General features: G+C 37.9%; 6 protein-coding genes across 10 annotated transcripts; 2 read left to right on the top strand and 4 right to left on the bottom strand.

Annotated features, from left to right (window-relative positions):
• The first annotated feature begins 4,039 nt into the window (after positions 1-4,039).
• LOC125221155 (serine/arginine-rich splicing factor SC35-like) lies at positions 4,040-6,284 on the top strand. The gene is made up of 8 exons (XM_048123284.1): positions 4,040-4,191; positions 4,287-4,365; positions 4,547-4,626; positions 4,712-4,778; positions 4,916-4,987; positions 5,428-5,649; positions 5,737-5,923; positions 6,018-6,284. Exons 1-8 carry the CDS (start codon positions 4,116-4,118, stop codon positions 6,021-6,023), a joined length of 789 nt encoding a protein of 262 aa, XP_047979241.1. The 5' UTR covers positions 4,040-4,115; the 3' UTR covers positions 6,024-6,284.
• On the top strand, positions 6,255-9,473 carry LOC125221122. Of its 5 annotated transcripts, none has more exons than XM_048123268.1 (3): positions 6,255-6,388; positions 6,683-6,858; positions 8,020-9,473. In XM_048123268.1, exon 3 carries the CDS (start codon positions 8,091-8,093, stop codon positions 9,189-9,191), a length of 1,101 nt encoding a protein of 366 aa, XP_047979225.1. In that variant the 5' UTR covers positions 6,255-6,388; positions 6,683-6,858; positions 8,020-8,090; the 3' UTR covers positions 9,192-9,473. The 5 variants fall into 5 exon arrangements, with proteins under 5 accessions (XP_047979225.1, XP_047979232.1, XP_047979211.1 ...); XM_048123275.1 differs by having other exon boundaries at positions 6,263-6,384; XM_048123254.1 differs by having other exon boundaries at positions 6,319-6,456.
• Positions 9,474-9,741: 268 nt separating this feature from the next.
• LOC125214349 lies at positions 9,742-11,199 on the bottom strand. The gene has a single exon (XM_048115344.1). It carries the CDS (start codon positions 11,062-11,064, stop codon positions 9,958-9,960), a length of 1,107 nt encoding a protein of 368 aa, XP_047971301.1. The 5' UTR covers positions 11,065-11,199; the 3' UTR covers positions 9,742-9,957.
• A 395-nt stretch (positions 11,200-11,594) lies between these two features.
• On the bottom strand, positions 11,595-13,109 carry LOC125219470. Its single transcript, XM_048121452.1, has one exon. The coding sequence runs from the start codon at positions 12,984-12,986 to the stop codon at positions 12,000-12,002; it is 987 nt and encodes a 328-aa protein (XP_047977409.1). The 5' UTR covers positions 12,987-13,109; the 3' UTR covers positions 11,595-11,999.
• A 2,122-nt stretch (positions 13,110-15,231) lies between these two features.
• LOC125200462 (transcription termination factor MTERF4, chloroplastic-like) lies at positions 15,232-16,365 on the bottom strand. The gene has a single exon (XM_048098108.1). It carries the CDS (start codon positions 16,363-16,365, stop codon positions 15,232-15,234), a length of 1,134 nt encoding a protein of 377 aa, XP_047954065.1.
• A 543-nt stretch (positions 16,366-16,908) lies between these two features.
• On the bottom strand, positions 16,909-18,493 carry LOC125202853. Its single transcript, XM_048101330.1, has one exon. It carries the CDS (start codon positions 18,326-18,328, stop codon positions 17,153-17,155), a length of 1,176 nt encoding a protein of 391 aa, XP_047957287.1. The 5' UTR covers positions 18,329-18,493; the 3' UTR covers positions 16,909-17,152.
• Between the last annotated feature and the right edge of the window lie 825 nt (positions 18,494-19,318).

Here is a 19,318-nt window from a genome sequence, read left to right as displayed (position 1 = left end):
CCAATGATGACGTGGCCAGACTTGTGAAGAGATGCCCCTGGGTTTTTTTAGCCGATTTGGAGAAAACCTTAACGCCAAATGTGGAAATCTTGAAGAGGTGTAGCATACCAATGGAGCGCATCCTTCACTTGCTCTACATTCGCCTGAGAACTTTCTTGGTTAAGTCGGATACTATGATGAAATCTGTTGAAAAGGCCAATGAAATTGGGGTGCCTCTCACTTCAATTGCTTTTATTTATGCTGTTGGTGTTTTTAATCATACAAGCGAAGGGATGTGGGAAGTCAAGTTGCGAATTCTCCGTGATTTGGGATTTTCTGATGAAGGTATAGTCACAATGTTTAGGAAGCAACCTTTTGTTTTTACAGCATCTGGAGACAAATTGAAGAACAAAATAGAGCTTCTTCTTGCTACTGGGAAGTACAGTATTGCCGATATTGTAACTTGTCCAGTAGCACTTGGGTGCAGTGTCAAGAACAGGCTTGAGCCGAGGTTGCAGATCTTGAGACTTTTGGAAAGTAGGAATCTGATCGATAAGTGGCCATTTCTTTCAGCAGTGTCTATCTTAACAGATGTTGGATTTTTTGACAGGTTTGTTAGGCCTTATTGTGATGTGATTGGGGAAGAACACATCACGAAGGTATTTGTCGAGGGGAGAAAGAGATGAAAACTTTGTAAGCAGATGCTTGATGACTTCGTATGAATTAGTGTTGCATCGACATTGTGTAGTTTGTTCGTGTTCTGATTGCTCATGTGGAGATTGGAAACATCGGAGTTGCTTGTTCTGATCTGATTTCCTATGACTGTCAATTACTTGTATGTGTTTTTTGGGTTGTTAGTGATGTTGTTCCACTCCTAATATTGTGTTAACCTTGGATTTTTAATAGTGGAAAAATGCTAATGCAACTTAACTCTTGTTTTAGAGAGATGTTCTATCCATTTGTTCTGATTATTACCACCATATAGTATACTTATATGAACAGTTACAAGATTTTATATAATTGAAATTTGTTGCTATAAACTGGAAGAGGAATATATACTCTTGTTAAGTTTATTACAATGAAGTTAGTAGTCTGAAGTCTGAACTACCTTCACTTTAAATTTGATAATTCTCTTGAGATTGTCTATACAAACACATGCAAATAATGAAAAATGGTAAAATCACTATTGAAGACATGCTAAAGATAAGTAATAGAGTAAAAAATACTATAGTTTTGTAACCTTCATCACTAAAAGCTAGAAATACTGCTCTCCCTCCGTCCAAAAAAAAAAAAAATACATTCATTTATAGAAAGTTTTCAACAAATAATAATCCTATATATCATTTCCATTAACACTATTTCTCGAGAGAGGATCCCCTGCTGTGTTAAGCAGGGGCTGCTGTGGTTAAACGCAGACACTCCCAAATGAAACGCAAGTTACGCAACATGGGTTTAGAGAGAGAAATGGGCCAATGAAATAATATAAAGGTAATAACAAATACTCCATATATCATGATTATAAAACAAAATAAAAAAGAATTCCATAATATTTTTAATAGATAGATATACCCTATGGAAAAAGTTAGCATGGCCGACCGGGTATTTAATCAAATAAAGAAATGGGGAAGAGAACGTAAAAAAAGAAACAGAAGTATGTGTTTTATATTATTTCATTGGCCCATTTCTCTCTCTAAACCCATGTTGCGTTTCATTTGGGAGTGTCTGCGTTTAACCACAGCAGCCCCTGCTGTGTTTTTTAACACAGCGGGGGATCCTCTCCCCTATTTCTCACTTACTTTTTCTCCTTTTATTTTACTTTTATTCATTCTCTCTTACTTTACCAATTCTACGTTAAACTCGTGTCATACACAAATTGCTCTATTATTTGTGGACGGAGGGAGTATTATTTATGAAAGTATTATTAAAATAATTTCTTAATTAAAAATGAATTGGAGAAAGGCATAATCATGGTTGTCGCGGCAAATAAAAGATTTTCAAAAGTTTAAAATATGTGAAAATTTAGATTATAATTTGAATTAGTCGAAATTTTCAACAATACGAAATCTACAATATGTTTCAACGTATAATTAAGTAAATTTTACTCCTATCGTAGTAAGTCAAAAAAATAAAAGAAATACTTAAATAAATACTTGCATCATTATTTTGAATGTATATTTTCTTTAATCAAACTGGCAATTTGGAACTGAGCTTCCTTCTTCTTCACTCTCTGCCATGGCAACGGCGCTCCTTTAAATCTCTCATTCCAGAAGCTTTGAGTCCTTCGATTTTGCAGGCAAGTCGTTTTTCATTTCTGCTGTTTCTCTCAACATGATTGCAATCGCACGCAAGAATCTCTCCTCTTTGTTTATAAACCCTAATTCATTTCTCTGCAACTCAAATGTGCTCTTGTTTTCCACTCGGAGGGTGAAAACACTAATCCCTGTCCCTGAAATCTGCGATGTTTTAGTCAATAAACACCAATTTTCTCCTGAATTGGCTTCACTAGCTTCATCGCGTTTACCTAATTTTAGAGATCCCCAAAGAGCTGATTCAGTGCTTTCATTCCTCAAAGAGAATAGCTTTTCGACTACTCAGCTGCAGAAACTTGTCATATATAGACCTCGATTTCTAATGTATTCTATTGAGGGCATTGAATCCCGATTGAAGGCGTTCCAAGATTTGGGGCTTTCTTCCAAGGAGATTGCCAAGATGATTTCCGGTTATCAGAGGATTTTACATTCAAGTGTGACAAAGAGGATAATCCCCAATTTATTGATGCTCAAGGGCTTGCTGGGATCTAATGATGATGTGGCCAGACTTTTGAAGAGATGCCCCTGGGTTGTTGTATCCGATTTGGAGAAAACCTTAATCCCAAATGTCGAAATCTTGAAGAGATGTGGCATACCGATGGAGCGCATCCTTCACTTAGTCCACGCTCAACCTAGAGATTTCTTGATCAAGCCGGATATTATGAGGAAATCTGTAGACAAGGCCATAGAGATTGGGGTCCCTCGCACTAAATATGGTTTTATCAATGCTGTTGGTGTTTTTAATCATACGAGCGAAGGGATGTGGGAAGTCAAGTTGCAAACGCTCCGTGATTTGGGGTTTTCTGATGATGAGATATTCAAAATGTTTAGGAAGCACCCTATTGTGTTTTCAGTATCTGGAGACAAATTGAAGAACAAAATAGAGTTTCTTCTTGCTACTGGGAAGTACAGTATTGCTGATGTTGTAACTTGTCCAGTAGCACTTGGGTGTAGTATCGAGAACAGGCTTGAGCCGAGGTTGCAGATCCTGAGACTTTTGGATAGTAGGAATCTGATCGAAAAGTGGCCAGTTCTTTCAGCAGTTTCTGTCCTCACAGATGTTCGATTTTTTGACAGGTTTGTTAGGCCTTATTGTGATGTGATTGGCGAAGAACACATCACGAAGGTATTTGTCGAGGGGAGAAAGAGATGAAAACTTTGATAAGTTCGTATGAATTCGTGACTCATCGACATTGTGTAGTTTGTTCGTGTTCTGATTGCTCGTGTTGAGTTTAGAAACATCGGAGTTGCTTGTTCTGATCTGATTTCCTATGTTTTTTTGTTAACCTTGGATTTGAAAAGTAACTTAGTCTTGTTCTAGAGGGACATTTTAGTTCAAACAATCATGACTTGAAATTTGATAATTTCTCTTTAGACTTATACAAACACTTATAAATAATGAAAAAGGGTGCTAAAGAATAAATAAGTAAATAAAAAACACTAGTATAGTTTTTTAACCTTTATCACTAAAAGCTAGAAATATTATTTATGAAAGTATTATTAAAAAATTTCATAATTAAAAATGGATGAAATTAGACCTAAAATTCTTAGAAGATTTTCATATTTTTTTTTCTTCAAAAAATTCAGAGACATTTTAAGCAAAAATAGTTTAAAAAGTTATACGCGAATTTTTATTAAATAAGTTATTAAAATAAGACACAATTATTTTTAAAATTAAATTCGGCACAAGGGCAAAATGGTCCAGAAAAGATCTAGCGACTTCTATTTCTATCGTTAAAAGAGGTGTACAAGAACCCAAATTTTCCCTCAAAAAAGGGCCCCAAATTCCAAACCCTAATTCTTCTCTCTTCATCGCCGATCGAAGAAATGTCGCACTTCGGGAGATCTGGGCCGCCGGACATCAGAGACACCTTCTCTCTCCTCGTCCTCAACATCACTTTCCGTACTCACTCTCCAGCTCGTTCTCTTTTGTTTCAATTTTGTTGCTGATTTTGTTCGCTTGGATTAATTTCTGTTCTTATTTTTGGGATTATTCAGGTACTTCAGCTGATGACTTGTTCCCCCTGTTTGATAAGTACGGCAAGGTGGTTGATGTGTTCATTCCTCGGGACCGGAGGTAATGCTCAGGGGGTTTTGTTTGGTGTGTGTTTGAATTTGTGCGTATTTTTTGTTTTGAATCCCTTCAATTGTGCATTGTTTTTGTTTGAAACTTATCTAGTAAGAGTAGCCATTGAGCTTCTACATTAATTTGTTTTTCTGAAATGATGTTATTGAGTCATGGAATTCTTTTGAATCAGAACTGGAGACTCCAGGGGTTTTGCATTTGTGCGATATAAGTATCAAGATGAGGCTGCAAAAGCAGTTGAAAAGCTGGATGGTGAGTTGGGGAGAAAATGGGAAGTAGTTTCCATAACGGTGATGTTTTTTTGTAATATGATGAGTTGGTATGTTGTTTCTTGCAGGAAGAGTTGTTGATGGGAGAGAAATAATGGTTCAATTTGCTAAATATGGACCCAATGCTGAACGAATGTAGGTTTTCACTATCGAAGCCAATCCTTGACGTTACATTGATGAGATGATATAATGTGTTTTTGTAATCTCAGTATGTACACACTGAGATTCTTGTGCAAAAAACAAAATCTGATGATGTTTATGGTTTTGATCAGTGATAAAGGTAGAATTGAGGAACCTGTTTACAAGTCTAAAGGCAGGTCAAGAAGCCGCAGTCCACGCCCCAGGTCTCTCTGCTTTTATTATTGTTGCATGTGCTCTCTCAAATTTAATCATGTCATTTGTCATTTGGGTATAAGTATTTTTAACTTAAACACACATATATTGCCACTTTACCACTGTGTTATTCTTTTTAATATTATTATGAATAAAATTTTATTTTATAAATAATGAATAGATCTGTTTTGCTATCATTCTTTTATGATTTCATTTTTTGCACGATCTTAGGTCTGCTTCAATTTGTTCTCTAACTAGCCAATCTTTATTATAAAATTGATATCTTATCTTGACTAAGGTCTAATGATTTTCTCATATGCAATTTATTGTCAATTATTTAAAGATAATTTGTAGTCCTTCTGCTAATATTTATTTAATGTCTACCTTATTCCTAATGTTAATATTTTTAGCTCATGAGAATTATTAGTGAGTAACTGAAGTGTATGTTCAGGTATGATGACAGGGATCGGGACTACAGGAGGAGCAGTGAAACGAGAAGTAGGGGAAGAAGTGAGCGTGAGTCTTATCGTGGTAGGCATAGGGAATCTTCCTATCGAAGCAGGAGTCGGTCCAGGAGCCGAAGCCGTAGTGCAAGTCCTGCCTATCGCAGAGAACGCGGTAGAGGAAAATATGATGATGGCGATAGACGTAGACGAAGTCGGTCTTATGAAAGGTACTCTTAGAAATATTAATAGCCTGTATGACACTGCTTTTTGCTGTTTGATATTATTTCTTATTATGGTTTTTTGTGATATGTTAGTGCATCTCCTGTTCGACGGAGTCTCACTCCTCGGAGATCTCCTTCCCCAAACAAATCACCTCTATCTAGGGATGGAAGTCCTGATGTGCGTCATGCCAAAATTGAACGATCTGCCACCCCTAAGAGTGTCTCTCCTCGCGGCCGCCGCCGTGATTCTCGTAGCCCGTCTCCACATGATGAGGCTGATGTAAGTATTCTCCCTACCCTATATCTTGCATGTGGCACTTAATTCGTCTCGGTATAATTTGTGTTAATTTTGATTTTTTTTTTGTTTCCTCCAGGAATAATGGATTGGCAGCATGTGCTTTCTGAACTTGACCTATCATCATATGGTGGTTGCGATCAATACTTTCCCTAAAGATCTTGTCATCCGTTTGAATACCTATGCGTTGTACTAGACTTGTTTTGTTGTTTTATGTTAGACTCTGCACCAGACATAAATGGTTCGGAACCAGTCTTTAAACTCTTTTATCGTTCTTAGGTGGATTGAGCTCTCTGGTAGATTTCTTATTCCTAATATGAATGCGTGCCATTGAACATCTCACTCATATGACATCTTTATTTGCCTTCTATAGTTTGTGAACGTGAGGTAGTTGCTGATTGGCAAAGATGATGCAGCAGCTAGTGATGCTGTTTTTAGATGATGCTGTAGGTATCGGTGCTGCTTTTACATTGCTGTTGATTGTTATGATTTCTTGCTGGTGCTGGTGATGGTATAAGGTTTGTTTACAAGCTCTCTGAGCCTGTCATTATTGGTGAGGCTTCTTACCAATATAGTACTACTAATATCTAACATCACATTTTACGACTGCTCGATGATGGTAAGATGTCAACTTGCTAGGCTTTTCACTTTATTTTGCACCTTGAGATCTTGTGATGGATATTTTTGATTCACTAGTTGTGAAAATTACCTCGCGTTGTGCTGATTTCGGTTACTCTGTTACAGCACATGAGATTGTGGCTGTAGCTGTGAGGTACCCGTTGTAGATCGGTTGTCGCTGATAGCTATAGAAGCTGATGCTGGTTTTTGATGAATGGTTTTAGTAGCTGTGTTGCAGTTGGTTGCTGTTACCTGTTTCTTGTGTTCCATTGCAGTCTGATTCCATATTTCGCAGTCTAAAGGTTTTTTTGCTTGACTTTCATAAATGCTCTTTTTTGTTTCTTTTATTTGATTAAATCATTGGATAAATCAAGTTACAGGATTGTGGTTTGATCGCCATTTATATCACTGAAAATTGTGGTCATTGTCTCCTGATTGGTTGTGTTTATCAGTTTTACTAAAATTTGATATATAAGTAGGAATTAGTATGTGCTCTTACATGCATCAAAATATAAGGGTGTTTTCTGTCATGCTTAAATGTTCGACTCCAAAATAATTTAAATCAATTTTTTCCCGTTTTATTTCCGCTTGGTATGTTTTGTTAATGACATAGCTTTTAATATAAAATTGATAAATGAGGAGATAGGTCGAGAAAAAATGGTTGAAGTAAGAAAGAAAGTGAAAAATGCAATGCATTTAGTTTTAGTGGATTGTGATCTATTTTTAAAAATAAAAAAAAAATTATTTTTAAGAATTTTCTATATATTATGATTACTCTATATGTTAAAATGAACAATTAAGATCAAAAAAATAAATGTCCTCATCTTTTTCCTAACTATAGGAAATGATAAAATGAAAACTATGACCAAGAATGAAATAAAAATAAATGTCCTCATCTTTTTCCAAACTATAGGAAATGAAAAAATGAAAACTATGACCAAGAATGAAATCGTGCTTGAAAATGAAAAATCACGATCAAGAAAACAAGTGACCGCTCCTTCGTCTAAAATAAAAAAAATGAAAAATGCTACTATAGAATATGAAAAATTAAGATCAAAGATATAATTAAAATCATACTTCAAAATTAGGGTAATTACATCAGTTGCTTTAATACTTTGCTGCTGTTAATAATTTGCTACAAAAAGTTTTATTTTAAAATATACGGTTATCTATATATTATAATGAAACAAAATAAATGAAATAATAATGAAAATTTGTGTCAAACAATTAATTATGTTAAATTTTTTTGCATTCTATATATTGATATAAAATTGACACGATTGTTTTAAAAATACACGATACAATTACAATAACGCCGTTAAAATGAAAGAGAAATGAAATTTTTTATATCATCAAATTTAAACTTTTTGTACTGATATTAAAAAAAGTGCAAATCATTTTGTATGCATTCCCTTCCTCGGCTCTGGTGAAGAACCCTAATCCCCAAATTTAAAATTCCTCAGTTCTCTAAGCAAGGGATTTCCATTCCTGTAATTGAGTTGAATTTCGTCTCCACCTCCAATTCTATGCTAAAATGATTGCCCTTGTGCGCAGGAATTCATCACTCCATCTCTTCCTCCGCACTCCGCCGCTGCGAGAAATTTCCACCTCCGCCGCCGCGGTTTACGATGTCTTGGTAAACAAGCACGATTTCTCTCCCGAAATCGCCGCATCAGTCTCCTCCAAGCTGAGCCGATTCAGAAGCCCCGAGAGAGCCGATTCGATCCTCACATTCCTCAAACAAAACTCCTTCTCCACCACTCAGCTGCAGCGCCTCGTGAGATCCGATCCCCGCATCCTCACCGCCAGCGCCGAGGCCGCCGTCAAGCTCAAAATCAGCATCTTCAGAGACTTCGGCTTTCCCCCCGAGGAAACCGCGAAGATAATGTCGAGCAATAACGCAATTATTCACTCAAGCGCGGAGAAGAAGATAATCCCTCAGCTCTCCACGCTGAAGGCCTTGCTAGGATCCAATTCGGAAGTCGTGGATCTCGTGAAGCGATCCGTGTGGCACATGACTGTTGATTTGGAGAAGCTCTTCATCCCAAATGTCGATTTCTTGAAGAATTGCGGTGTAAAAATGGAAGGAATTCGCATCTTGCTTCGGCATTTCCCTCGGTGCCTCTTGCTGAAGCCCGAATTGATGAGGGAGGCGGTGGAGAAGGCGAGGGAAATGGGGGTGGATGAAAACACCAAGACGTTTGTGTATGCTGTTCGCGCCATTGCCTCGTTTAGGAAGGAGAGCTGGGAGGCGAAGATTCAGGGGTTCCGGGATTTGGGGGTGTCGGATAGTGAGGTGGTGGAGATATTCAGGAGGTCGCCGTTGGTGATCTGCACCTCGTTGGAGAAGTGCAGGGAGATCAAGAGGCTTCTGCTTGGCACCGGGAGGTTTGAGACGGCCGATCTGATCAGTGATCCTCCGACGTTCCTGTGCAGCGTTGAGAGGAGGTATAAGCCGCGGCTGGAGGTTTTGGAGGTGTTGGAGAGTAAGGGACTTATTAAGAGATGGCCTAAGCTCTCGTTGATTTGTAGGTGGACAGATGAGAGGTTTTTCGGGGCGTTTGTTAGGCCTTATGCAGATCAGCTTGGTGAAGGGTTTGTTGAAAAGTATTTTGCTTCAAGAGAGAAGCAATGAGTGATTGTTGAACATTTTTGTAGAATGTTGGATAGTGAAATGGTGAGGAAGTTTTCAAGCCAAGAATCAGAATTTAGACAAATTGGGATCTGGAATTAGGCATTAGTTATTGGATTGATTCAAAAATGACAAGAAATTGGTCACATTTATCATTTGACATTTTTTTCAGAATGTTGGATTGGGAAATAGTGAGGAAGTTTTCATAGCCTGGTCTGTTGTTGGTGTTATTATAAGATTTCTTGTATGGAAAACTCATTTTTAAGCCAAGAATCAGAATTTAGTCAAGTAGCCAAGTAGGTATCTGACAATAGGCAATAATAAGGCAATAGTTCTTGGATTGATTCTAGATCATTAAAATGACGAGAAATTGGTTACATTTACTGTATCATTTACTAGAAGAATAATAAGGGGCTAATTAGAATATACTCAATTGTTTTTGACTCAATGAATTGTGATACCTAAAGCAAACCAAAGCTTTAGTGATAATAATTTTTTAAATCACAAAATTGGATAAATTTTTTGAGTATTCTTAAAATGCTAGAAATTAGAATTTTAAAATGAAGTATTAAATCATAAAAGTTCGATTTTTTCCAGCCCAATAGGAAACCTTTGTCCTTTTTCAAACCTCACCAAACTTAATAAGTTCTCAAACCTTTAAACCCAAACCATGATTTCACACAACAAAACACCTATAATTACAAGTGCAAAGAAACCTCCCCTTTTCCACAGGCAAAATGCATCATCTTCTAGCTAAAATTTTCAATGATCAAATCCTAAACAAATGGCCAACTTCATCTAAGTAAGGCTTAACAAACCTCTCAAAGAATCTCACATCTGACAAACTACACAATGTAGCCAAACTAGGCCACTTCTTGATCAACCTCTTCTCCTCCAAAGCAGCCAACACTCGAATCCGCGGCCTAAGCCTCTTCTCCACACTGCCACAGAAACATATCGGGTATGCAACAATGCTCGCCACACCATACTTCCCGGTGGACACCAAAACATCCTTCACCTCCCTCATCTTCCTCAACGACACAGCGAAGGCCGGGGGATACTTGCTGAACCCATTCACAATCTCCTCGTCCGAGAACCCCAACTCCCGGAAAGCCCCCAGCTTCGCCTCCCAAACCTCATCGCTCATCGAGGCAATCACCCTCACCCCATGAATGTACATCCCCGACCCCGGCCGGGCCCCAAGCTCCTCCGCCCTCTCGGCCGCCCTCCTCAACTTCCCGGGCTTCTGCAGCAGAGTCCTCGAGAACGAATGCAAACACGCGATGATCTGCTCCGTGGGGACGCCACGACCCTTCAAGAACTCGATATTCGGCACCATGGACTTGTCCAAATCCTTAATCAAGAACCACCCACTCTTCTTCAAGAGGTTCACAACATTAGCATCTGATCCCAGCAAGCTCCTGAGTAAAGACAAGGCAGGGATAACTACTTTATCAGTGCTTCGGAACAAAATCGAGGCGTTATCGGTGACCAAATCGGCGATGTCGCTGTTGGAGAGTCCTAGCTCTTGGAAAAGCTCGATCTTGGGCTTGATTGATTTCTCGAGATCGGCGGAGACGAATGAGGGGTTGTATTTCACGATTGTCTCCAAATGGGAGCCCGAAAAGCCGTTTTTTTTGAGGTATGAGAAAAGGGAATCGGATTTTTGGGGGTTCCTTAAGCGGGATATGATTGAGGCGGCTTTCGCAGCTGATTCGGGGGAGAAATTGTGTTCGTGAAGCAAGACATTGTAGACTGTGGGATTGATTATGGGGTTTTTGGCGGTGGATGTGGAAAATGGAACCCTAGATTTGCAGAGAAATGGGGAATTTCTCGATAATAAATACGCGAAATGTTTGGGGAAAATTGGAGTCATATTCGCGAGAGAGAAAGAAGTGACGATTAAATAGTTGAAGTCTGCGAAACTGTTGATTATTGAAGAGGAGAAAATCGCTCGCCTGAGAAGATGAAGCGCCGGTGGCGGTGAAGCAAAGACGACGTCGTTTTGGGCGGAAAAGCTAATCTCAGGGTTTAAGACGATGGTTTAGTGATAGTGGCAATTTGCAATTAGCCCCCTCATTTTATGAATATTTACATATTTTGCCATGAAGCAAATGTTTTTAACTAATGAAACACAGTTTTAGTTGGCAAGACAGATTTTTCTTTGACAAAACTGTTATTAATTACCTTAGAAAAGGAAGAATTAAGCTATAACAAACAAGGCTCATTGTTATAGATTGTTCTCTACTAGATTTGTTGTAATTCTAAGATATTCAATATAGAATTAAAATGACTAATCTTGATGTAATCATTTTGGATTTAGGAATGAAACAAAGTAGTCATTCAACCACAATTTACAATGGCTGATGATAGTAACATTTTGAGCTCAGAAATACTAATGAATAGTTAATACAAACTGAACATAACTTTCTTTTAGCATTTTTCTTGAGTTAAAATTCCAAGATACATAGAACATTAGGAGTGGAAGAACATTACTAACAAAGGCAGAGCAAAATATACAATCATACTAAACGAAAGCATATAGCAACGAGGCCACAACGATACGTCTTATCACGAGACGACGATCAAAGAGAACTAGAAACAGACACAAGCAAGATACCCCTCTCTATGTTAAGCACAAGTTCAACTTATAAAGCTTCATCTCTTTCTGCCATCGACGAAAACCTTTGCGATGTGTTCTTCGCCAATCACATCATAATAAGGCCTAATAAATCTGTCAATAAATGTACCATCAGTAGAAGTAGAAATTACTGAAAGACAAGGCCACTTTTCAATCAGATTCCTACTCTCCTAAAGTCTCAGAATTTGCATCCGCGGCCCAAGCCTCCTCTCGATATTGTAGCTAAGTGCTACCGGACAAGCTACAATACTGGATACACTGAACTTCCCAGTAGCAATAAGAAACTCTATTTTGTTCTTCATTTTGTTTCCAGATATTCTAAAAACACTAGGTTGCTTCCTAAACATTGCCAATACATCATCATCAGAAAATCCCAAATCACGAAGTGTTTGCACCTTGACTTCCCACATCCCTTCGCCCGTAAAGTGAAATACACAAAGAGCATAGATAAAAACAACTGAAGTGCGAGGGACCCCAAATTCGATGGCCTTGTCTACAGATCTCCTCATGATATCCGACTTGACCAAGAAAGCCCGCGGTAGACCATAGAGCAAGTGAAGGATGCGCTCCATCGGTATGCTACATCTCTTCAAGATTTCAACATTTGGCATCAAGGTTTTCTCCAAATCATGTACCACAAACCAGGATAATCTTTTCAAAAGTCTGGCCACATCGTCATTGGATCCCAGCAAGCCCTTCAGCATCGATAAATTGGGAATGATCTTTTTTGCTATACTTGATTGTAAAATCCTCTCATTACTGGAAATCATCTTGGCAATCTCCTCGGAAGAAAGCCCCAAATCTTGGAATACCTTGAATTTGGATTCCAAGCCCTCAATTGTAAACCCTAGAATCCGAGGATCATACATAACTAATTTCTGCAGCTGAGCAGTCGTAAAGCTATTCTCTTTGAGGAATGATAGAACTGAATCAGCTTTTTGGGGGTCTCTAAATTTAGGTAAACGCGAAGCTAATTCAGGAAGAAATTGGTGTTTATTGACCAAAACATCGTGAATATCAGCGCAAGGGGCTAGTGTGTTGATTCTCGAAGTCGAGAAAAAGTGGATTGGTGGAAGGAAATGTAGATTGGAGTTGCAGAGAAATGAATTAGGGCTCAAAACTAAGCAGGAGAGATTTTTGCGTGCAATTGCAATCATGATGATAGAAATAGAAATAGAAATTGAAATTGAGATTCAGAAATTGAAACGACCTAGCTCAGAAATCGAAGTGTTCAAAGTGTTGAAATTGAGGGATTTTGAAGCACGCCGTCGTCGTGCCTGGGAGGCATGAAGCTCAGTTTCAGTGTTTCTGTGATATTTTGGTCAATTTTAATACTTTTCATGTAAAATGAAGATATAAAAACTAATTATATTTAATTTGATATTTTTTTAATTACGTCACATAATTTTCATGTGCCTATTATCTAAATTTATTAAGCAAAACACATTATTAAGTCCTTGTACTTTGATTGTTTGTTTCAATTATACAATATTTTCGTTTTAATAAGCCCTATTTTTATATTCGATATATTTCGATCTTTATTTAACGGAACCTAACATTATGAAAGTAACAAATTAAATATTAATTATTCTAGTTGAAAAATATCAACATAACATGAAGAAAAAGATAAAACAAGAAAAAATGACTTCGGAAAAAAGAGCGAGGATGTTGGGTTTGCGAACACGGCGGACATTAAAAAGCTTCTACAAAAATATACAACATCCATTAGCCAATTAGCAAAAATCAAAGAATTTGACATCAATTCCAATATCTTACAAATCTGATTAATCCAATCATTCAATCCATAATTCAAAGAAATCGACGTTGTTTTGGGCGGATAAGCTAATCTCAGGTTTAAAGAAGATTGTGCAGAAAAAGTAGTAGGTGATCTTCACTAGGCATAGTGCTGAGAAATTGTAATTAGCCCCTTCAGTTTACGAATAAATATTTTTAACTAATGAAACACAATTTAGTCGGGGACTCGGGGTTTGGGATTCGTTCGAGTCGCAATGGTCGCCGGGGGCAAATGGGAACTCTTTTTAATTAACTTAGAAAAGGAAGAAGCTACAACAAACAAGGCGCAATGACTCATTCTAAGGGATGTTAGTGTAGCCCACAACCCATGGGCTGACCCGAATAGGCCGCCAAATTTATAGGGTTATGGCTGAAAATTTCTAGCCCGATAAAATTAAAACTCGATTAGTCTGCAACCTGTTAGGGCCAGACATGAAATCCCGATGGGCTGATTCGAAAACCCGATAAAATTTTTATTATTATTTTTTACTCCTAATTCGACATTTCATTGATTAATTTTATAATATATATAACTAAAAAATAACTTTCTATTTTATATTAAATATACAAATTATACATTGATTTTTATTAATATAATAATTAATAAATAAATTTAAATTTTCAAATTTACTAAAAAAAATTAAATTTCTAAAACATGCATTAAAATTTCATGAAATATCTCAAAATATTAGTATTTGATCATGTTTATAATTGAGTTTAAGAATATATCTCACATTTATCATAATTAAATATTTTACATTTTATGACTAAAACTAATTTTTCATCATTATTTATTGGATAGATCGCACGGTAATCTTATCGGTAGCAACCCGATTAACCCGTTGGGCTAGCCCAAAATCTGAGCTTTCAGGGTTAGGGTTGAACTTTTATAACTCGAAAGAAATCACAACCCGATTGACCCGCAATCCGAATAGGCTTGGCTCAAAACTCGATGGGCCAACCAGATTGACATCCCTAATCATGCTTATATTGTTCCCTATTAGATTTGTTGGAATTCTAAGATATTCAATAACACCTTATAGATTGTTCTCTATTAGATTTGTTGTAATTCTAAGATATTCAATAACAATCGTGATGTAATCATTTTGGATTTATTTAATTAAAATGTTACATTCGGTGTCCAAAATTTTACAATGGCTAATGATTTTCTCAATCTCAATAACTTTCCACCATATCTTTGCTTTGAAAATAAGCATAGCAACAGAGGGATTTTGGTGAGAGGGAAAGACTTAGAGAAGCCAATAAGAGTATAGGAATGAAACAAAGTCCATTCAACAACCAAATTACAATGGTTGATGATATTAACTTTTGGAGCTCAGAATTACTAATGAATAGTAGTTAATACAAACTGAACATAACTTTCTTTTAGCATTTTTCTTGAGTTAAAATTCCAAGATACACAGAACATTACGAGTGGAAGAACATTACTAACAAAGGCAGAGCAAAATATGCAATCATACTAAACGAAAGCCATAGCAACGAGGCCACAACGATGCCTCTTCTCGCGAGACGATCAAAGAGAACCAGAACACAGACATAAGCAAGATACCTCTCTCTATGTTAAGCACAAGTTCATCTTATAAAGCTTCATCTCTTTCTGCCCTCGATGAACACCTTTGCGATGTGTTCTTTGCCAATCACATCATAATAAGGCCTAATAAATCTGTCAATAAATCTACCATCAGTAGAAGTAGCAAGGAATGATAGGGATGGCCACTTCTCAATCAGATTCCTACTCTCCAAAAGTCTCAGAATTTGCACCCGCGGCTCAAGCCTCTTCTCAATACTACCACCAAGTGCCACCGGGTTAGCAACTATACTGGTAACCCCATACTTCCTGGTAGCAAGAAGAAGCTCTACTTTGTTCGTCATTTTGTTTTTAGATATATTAAAAATAGGAGGTTGCTTCCTAAACATTGCCAATACATCATCATCAGAAAATCCCAAATCACGGAGAGTTTGCAGCTTGACTTCCCACATCCCTTCACTCGTATGATTAAAAATACCAACAGCATGGATAAAAGCGATTGAAGTCAGAGGTACCCCAATCTCTATGGCCTTGTCTACGGATCTCCTCATGATATCCGACTTGACCAAGAAAGTTCTCGGGCGAATGTAGAGCAAGTGAAGGATGCGCTCCATTGGTATGCTACACCTCTTCAAGATTTCTACATTTGGCATCAAGGTTTTCTCCAAATCGGTTAAAAAAACCCAGGGGCATCTCTTCACAAGTCTGGCCACATTATCATTGGATCCCGATAAGCCCTTGAGCATCGATAAATTGGGAATGATCTTGTTCGCCATACTTGAATGTAAAATCGCCTTACTACTGGAAATCATCTTGGCAATCTCCTCGGAAGAAAGCCCCAAATCTTGGAACACCTTCAATCTGGATTTCAAACCCTCAATAGTAAACCCTAGAATCCGAGGATTATATACGACAAGTTTCTGCAGCTGAGCAGTCGTAAAGCTATTCTCTTTGAGGAATGATAGCACTGAATCAGCTCTTTGGGGATCTCTAAATTTAGGTAAACGCGATGAAGCAAGTGAAGCCAATTCAGGGGGAAATTGGTGTTTATTGACCAAAACATCGCAGATTTCAGGGACAGGGATTAGTGTTTTCAGCCTCCAAGTGGAAAACGAGAGCACATTTGAGTTGCAGAGAAACGAATTAGGGTTTATAAACAAACAGGAGAGATTCTTGCGTGCAATTGCAATCATGTTGAGAGAAACGGAAATGAAAACGACTTACTTTCTACAAAATCAAGGGACACAGAGCTACTGGAATTAGGATTTTTGAAGGAGCGCCGTCGCCATGGCAGAGTGTGAAGAAGCTCAGTTCCAAAGTGCCATTAGAAGATGGTTTTAGGCGATTAGGTTCAAAATGATATTTATGGAGTACTTCTTTATAAATAAAATAAAAGAGATAAACGAAGAAGAGAGAGTAAATAGACTGAAATACCCTTCATGGCCTTGAGGGTATTTTCACCTAAAAAAAATTGAAACAGTGAAAAAATAGCTAAAAATTGCGGACCAAAAAAGATGTTTTCTATAGATGAAAAATTGAACTGTTTCATGTGCTATATGGTATACTAATCAAAGCAAATGGCAAGAATGTCTCTCTAGAAGAAAAGCAAATTACATTAGCATTTTTCTCTCAAAAGATTAACACAATATTGGGAGTGGATCAACATCACTTACAAGGCAGTAAACACACTTTACAGTCATAAGAAATGAGAAAAGATGCAGCAAAAGTATAACCGATCAGAACAAGCAACACCAAAGTTTCTAATCTCAGGACGAGCAATCAGGACAAGAACAGGAAGACGCTGCACAATGTCACGGCTTTCAGCAGAAACACCACCAAACAGCAGAATGGTTCTAACCTCCTTATTTTACCTAATCATTGCTAACCTTTGTGATGTGTTCTTCGGTAATCTCATCACCATAAGGCCTAATAAGAAACTAAACATCTATTCACCTTTTACTTAACCTATTCACTGTTACTTCAACCTGAGCTCAGCAAGCATTTGCTTACAGCTTCAACTCTTTTATTTCCTGTGACAAATTTCTTGATGATGCACTCTTCGCCAATCTCATCATAATAAGGCCTAATAAATTTATCAAAAAACATATAATCTGTAAACGAAGAAATTCCTGAAAGGCTAGGCCACTTTTCAATCAGATTCCTTATCTCCAAAAGTCTCAGAATTTGCATCCGCGGCTCAAGCCTCTTCTCAATACTGCACGCAAGTGCTACGGGACAAGCTACAACACTGGATATATTGAACTTCCCAGTAGCAAGAAGAAACTCTATTTTGTTCTTCAGTTTGTGTCCAGATGCTCTAAAAACATGTGGTTGCTTCCTAAACATTGCCAATATATCATCATCAGAAAATCCCAAATCGCGGAGAGTTTGCAGCTTGACTTCCCACAGCCCTTGGCTCGTAAAGTGAAACAGACCAACAGCATAGATAAAAACAACTGAAGTGCGAGGGACCCCGAATTCTATGGCCTTGTCTACCGATCTCCTCATGATATCCGACTTGACCAAGAACGCTCTCGGTAGACTGTAGAGCAAGTGAAGGATGCGCTCCATTGGTATGCTACATCTCTTCAAGATTTCCACATTTGGCATTAAGGTTTTCTCCAAATCATATATCATAAACCAGGAGCAACTTTTCAAAAGTTTGGCCACACCATCATTGGATCCCAGCAAGCCCTTCAGCAGCGATAAATTGGGAATGATCTTGTTCGCCATACTTGAATGTAAAATCGTCTTATTACTGGAAATCACCTTGGCAATCTCCTTGGAAGAAAGCCCCAAATTTTGGAATACCTTCAATCTGGAGTCCAAACCCTCAATCGTAAACCCTAGAATCCGAGGATCATATATTACTAATTTCTGCAGCTGAGTAGTTGTAAAGCTATTCTCTTTAAGGAATGATAGAACTGAATCGGCTCTTTGGGGGTCTCTAAATTTACGCAAACGCGAAGCTAATTCAGGAAGAAATTGGTGTTTATTGACCAAAACATCGTGAATTTTAGCGCTAGGGGTTAGTCTCTTGATCCTCGAAGTCGAGAAAAAGTGGAATGGTGGAAGGAAATGTAGATTGGAGTTGCAGAGAAATGAATTAGGGTTCAAAGCTAAAGAGGAGAGATTTTTGCGTGCAATTGCAATCATGATGATAGAAACTGAAATTGCGATTGGGAAATGGAAACGACTTGCCTCAGAAATCGAAATGCTTAAAGCGTTTGGATTGATGGATTTTGAAGCAGCGCAGTCGCCATGGCTGGGGAAGGAAAAAGCTCAGTTTCAGTAGAGGAGTAGCATTTCTCACACATTTTTCCATTTTAATACCTTTTCATATAAAATGAATATAAGCCCAGCCGATGTATCGGTCATTGGGGTGGAGGAGTTGGGAAAGGGAATCGGCCTCCCCCGCAATGGTGACCTGTGGGCGCCGATGAGGAAGCCTCCACTGTGAGTGCTCTAGAAATGGGATCGGTCTTTACTATGAATATTCTAAAAAACTAAAATCACTTAGGCCATCCACAACGCTATCTCTTATTCATCCCTTAATCATCTCATCCTTTAACTATTTATGGGCTCCACTATACTTTTCAGCCCATCTCTTGACTAAGAGATAACACCTGCATCCCTCCATCTCTTAACCATCTCATCTCTTAACTATTCATTCAATTTCATTTTTTTTTTAATTCCAACAAATTCAATTAATAAAAACACACTTCATTAAATAAAATAAAAATTACAATTTAAAGGCCTAAAAAATAAATAAATACATAATTTAAAATCCTAAAACTAAAAAAAATACATAATTAAAATTCTAAAAAAAAATTAAAAATACATAATTAAAATACTCTAAATTAAATTATAAAAACTACTCCGCCGGCAGATCATCCCCCCGAAGTCGGTGGCTGTGCACCCAAGTTAGATCGAGACCGAATACCAAGTTGAGCTTCAAATTGGGGAGGACTCATTTTTTAAGTATCAGCCATCGTGGCGAGCAGGTACATGGACATTAGGGTGTTCGAGCCCGTGCCGGAGCCCGAGCCCGAGCCCGCCTGGCTTGATTCGCCGCGGCCCCTCCCCCTCCCCCTCGCTCTAGCCGCCTTTGCCGCCTTGGTCCCTTGCGGCCGACGTCGTGAACTG

This window comes from Salvia hispanica, chromosome 1, assembly GCF_023119035.1.
Source record: "Salvia hispanica cultivar TCC Black 2014 chromosome 1, UniMelb_Shisp_WGS_1.0, whole genome shotgun sequence".
Lineage (NCBI taxonomy): Eukaryota > Viridiplantae > Streptophyta > Magnoliopsida > Lamiales > Lamiaceae > Salvia > Salvia hispanica.
Note: the sequence above shows the minus strand (reverse complement) of the source record. Positions and strands in the feature narration are given on the sequence as shown.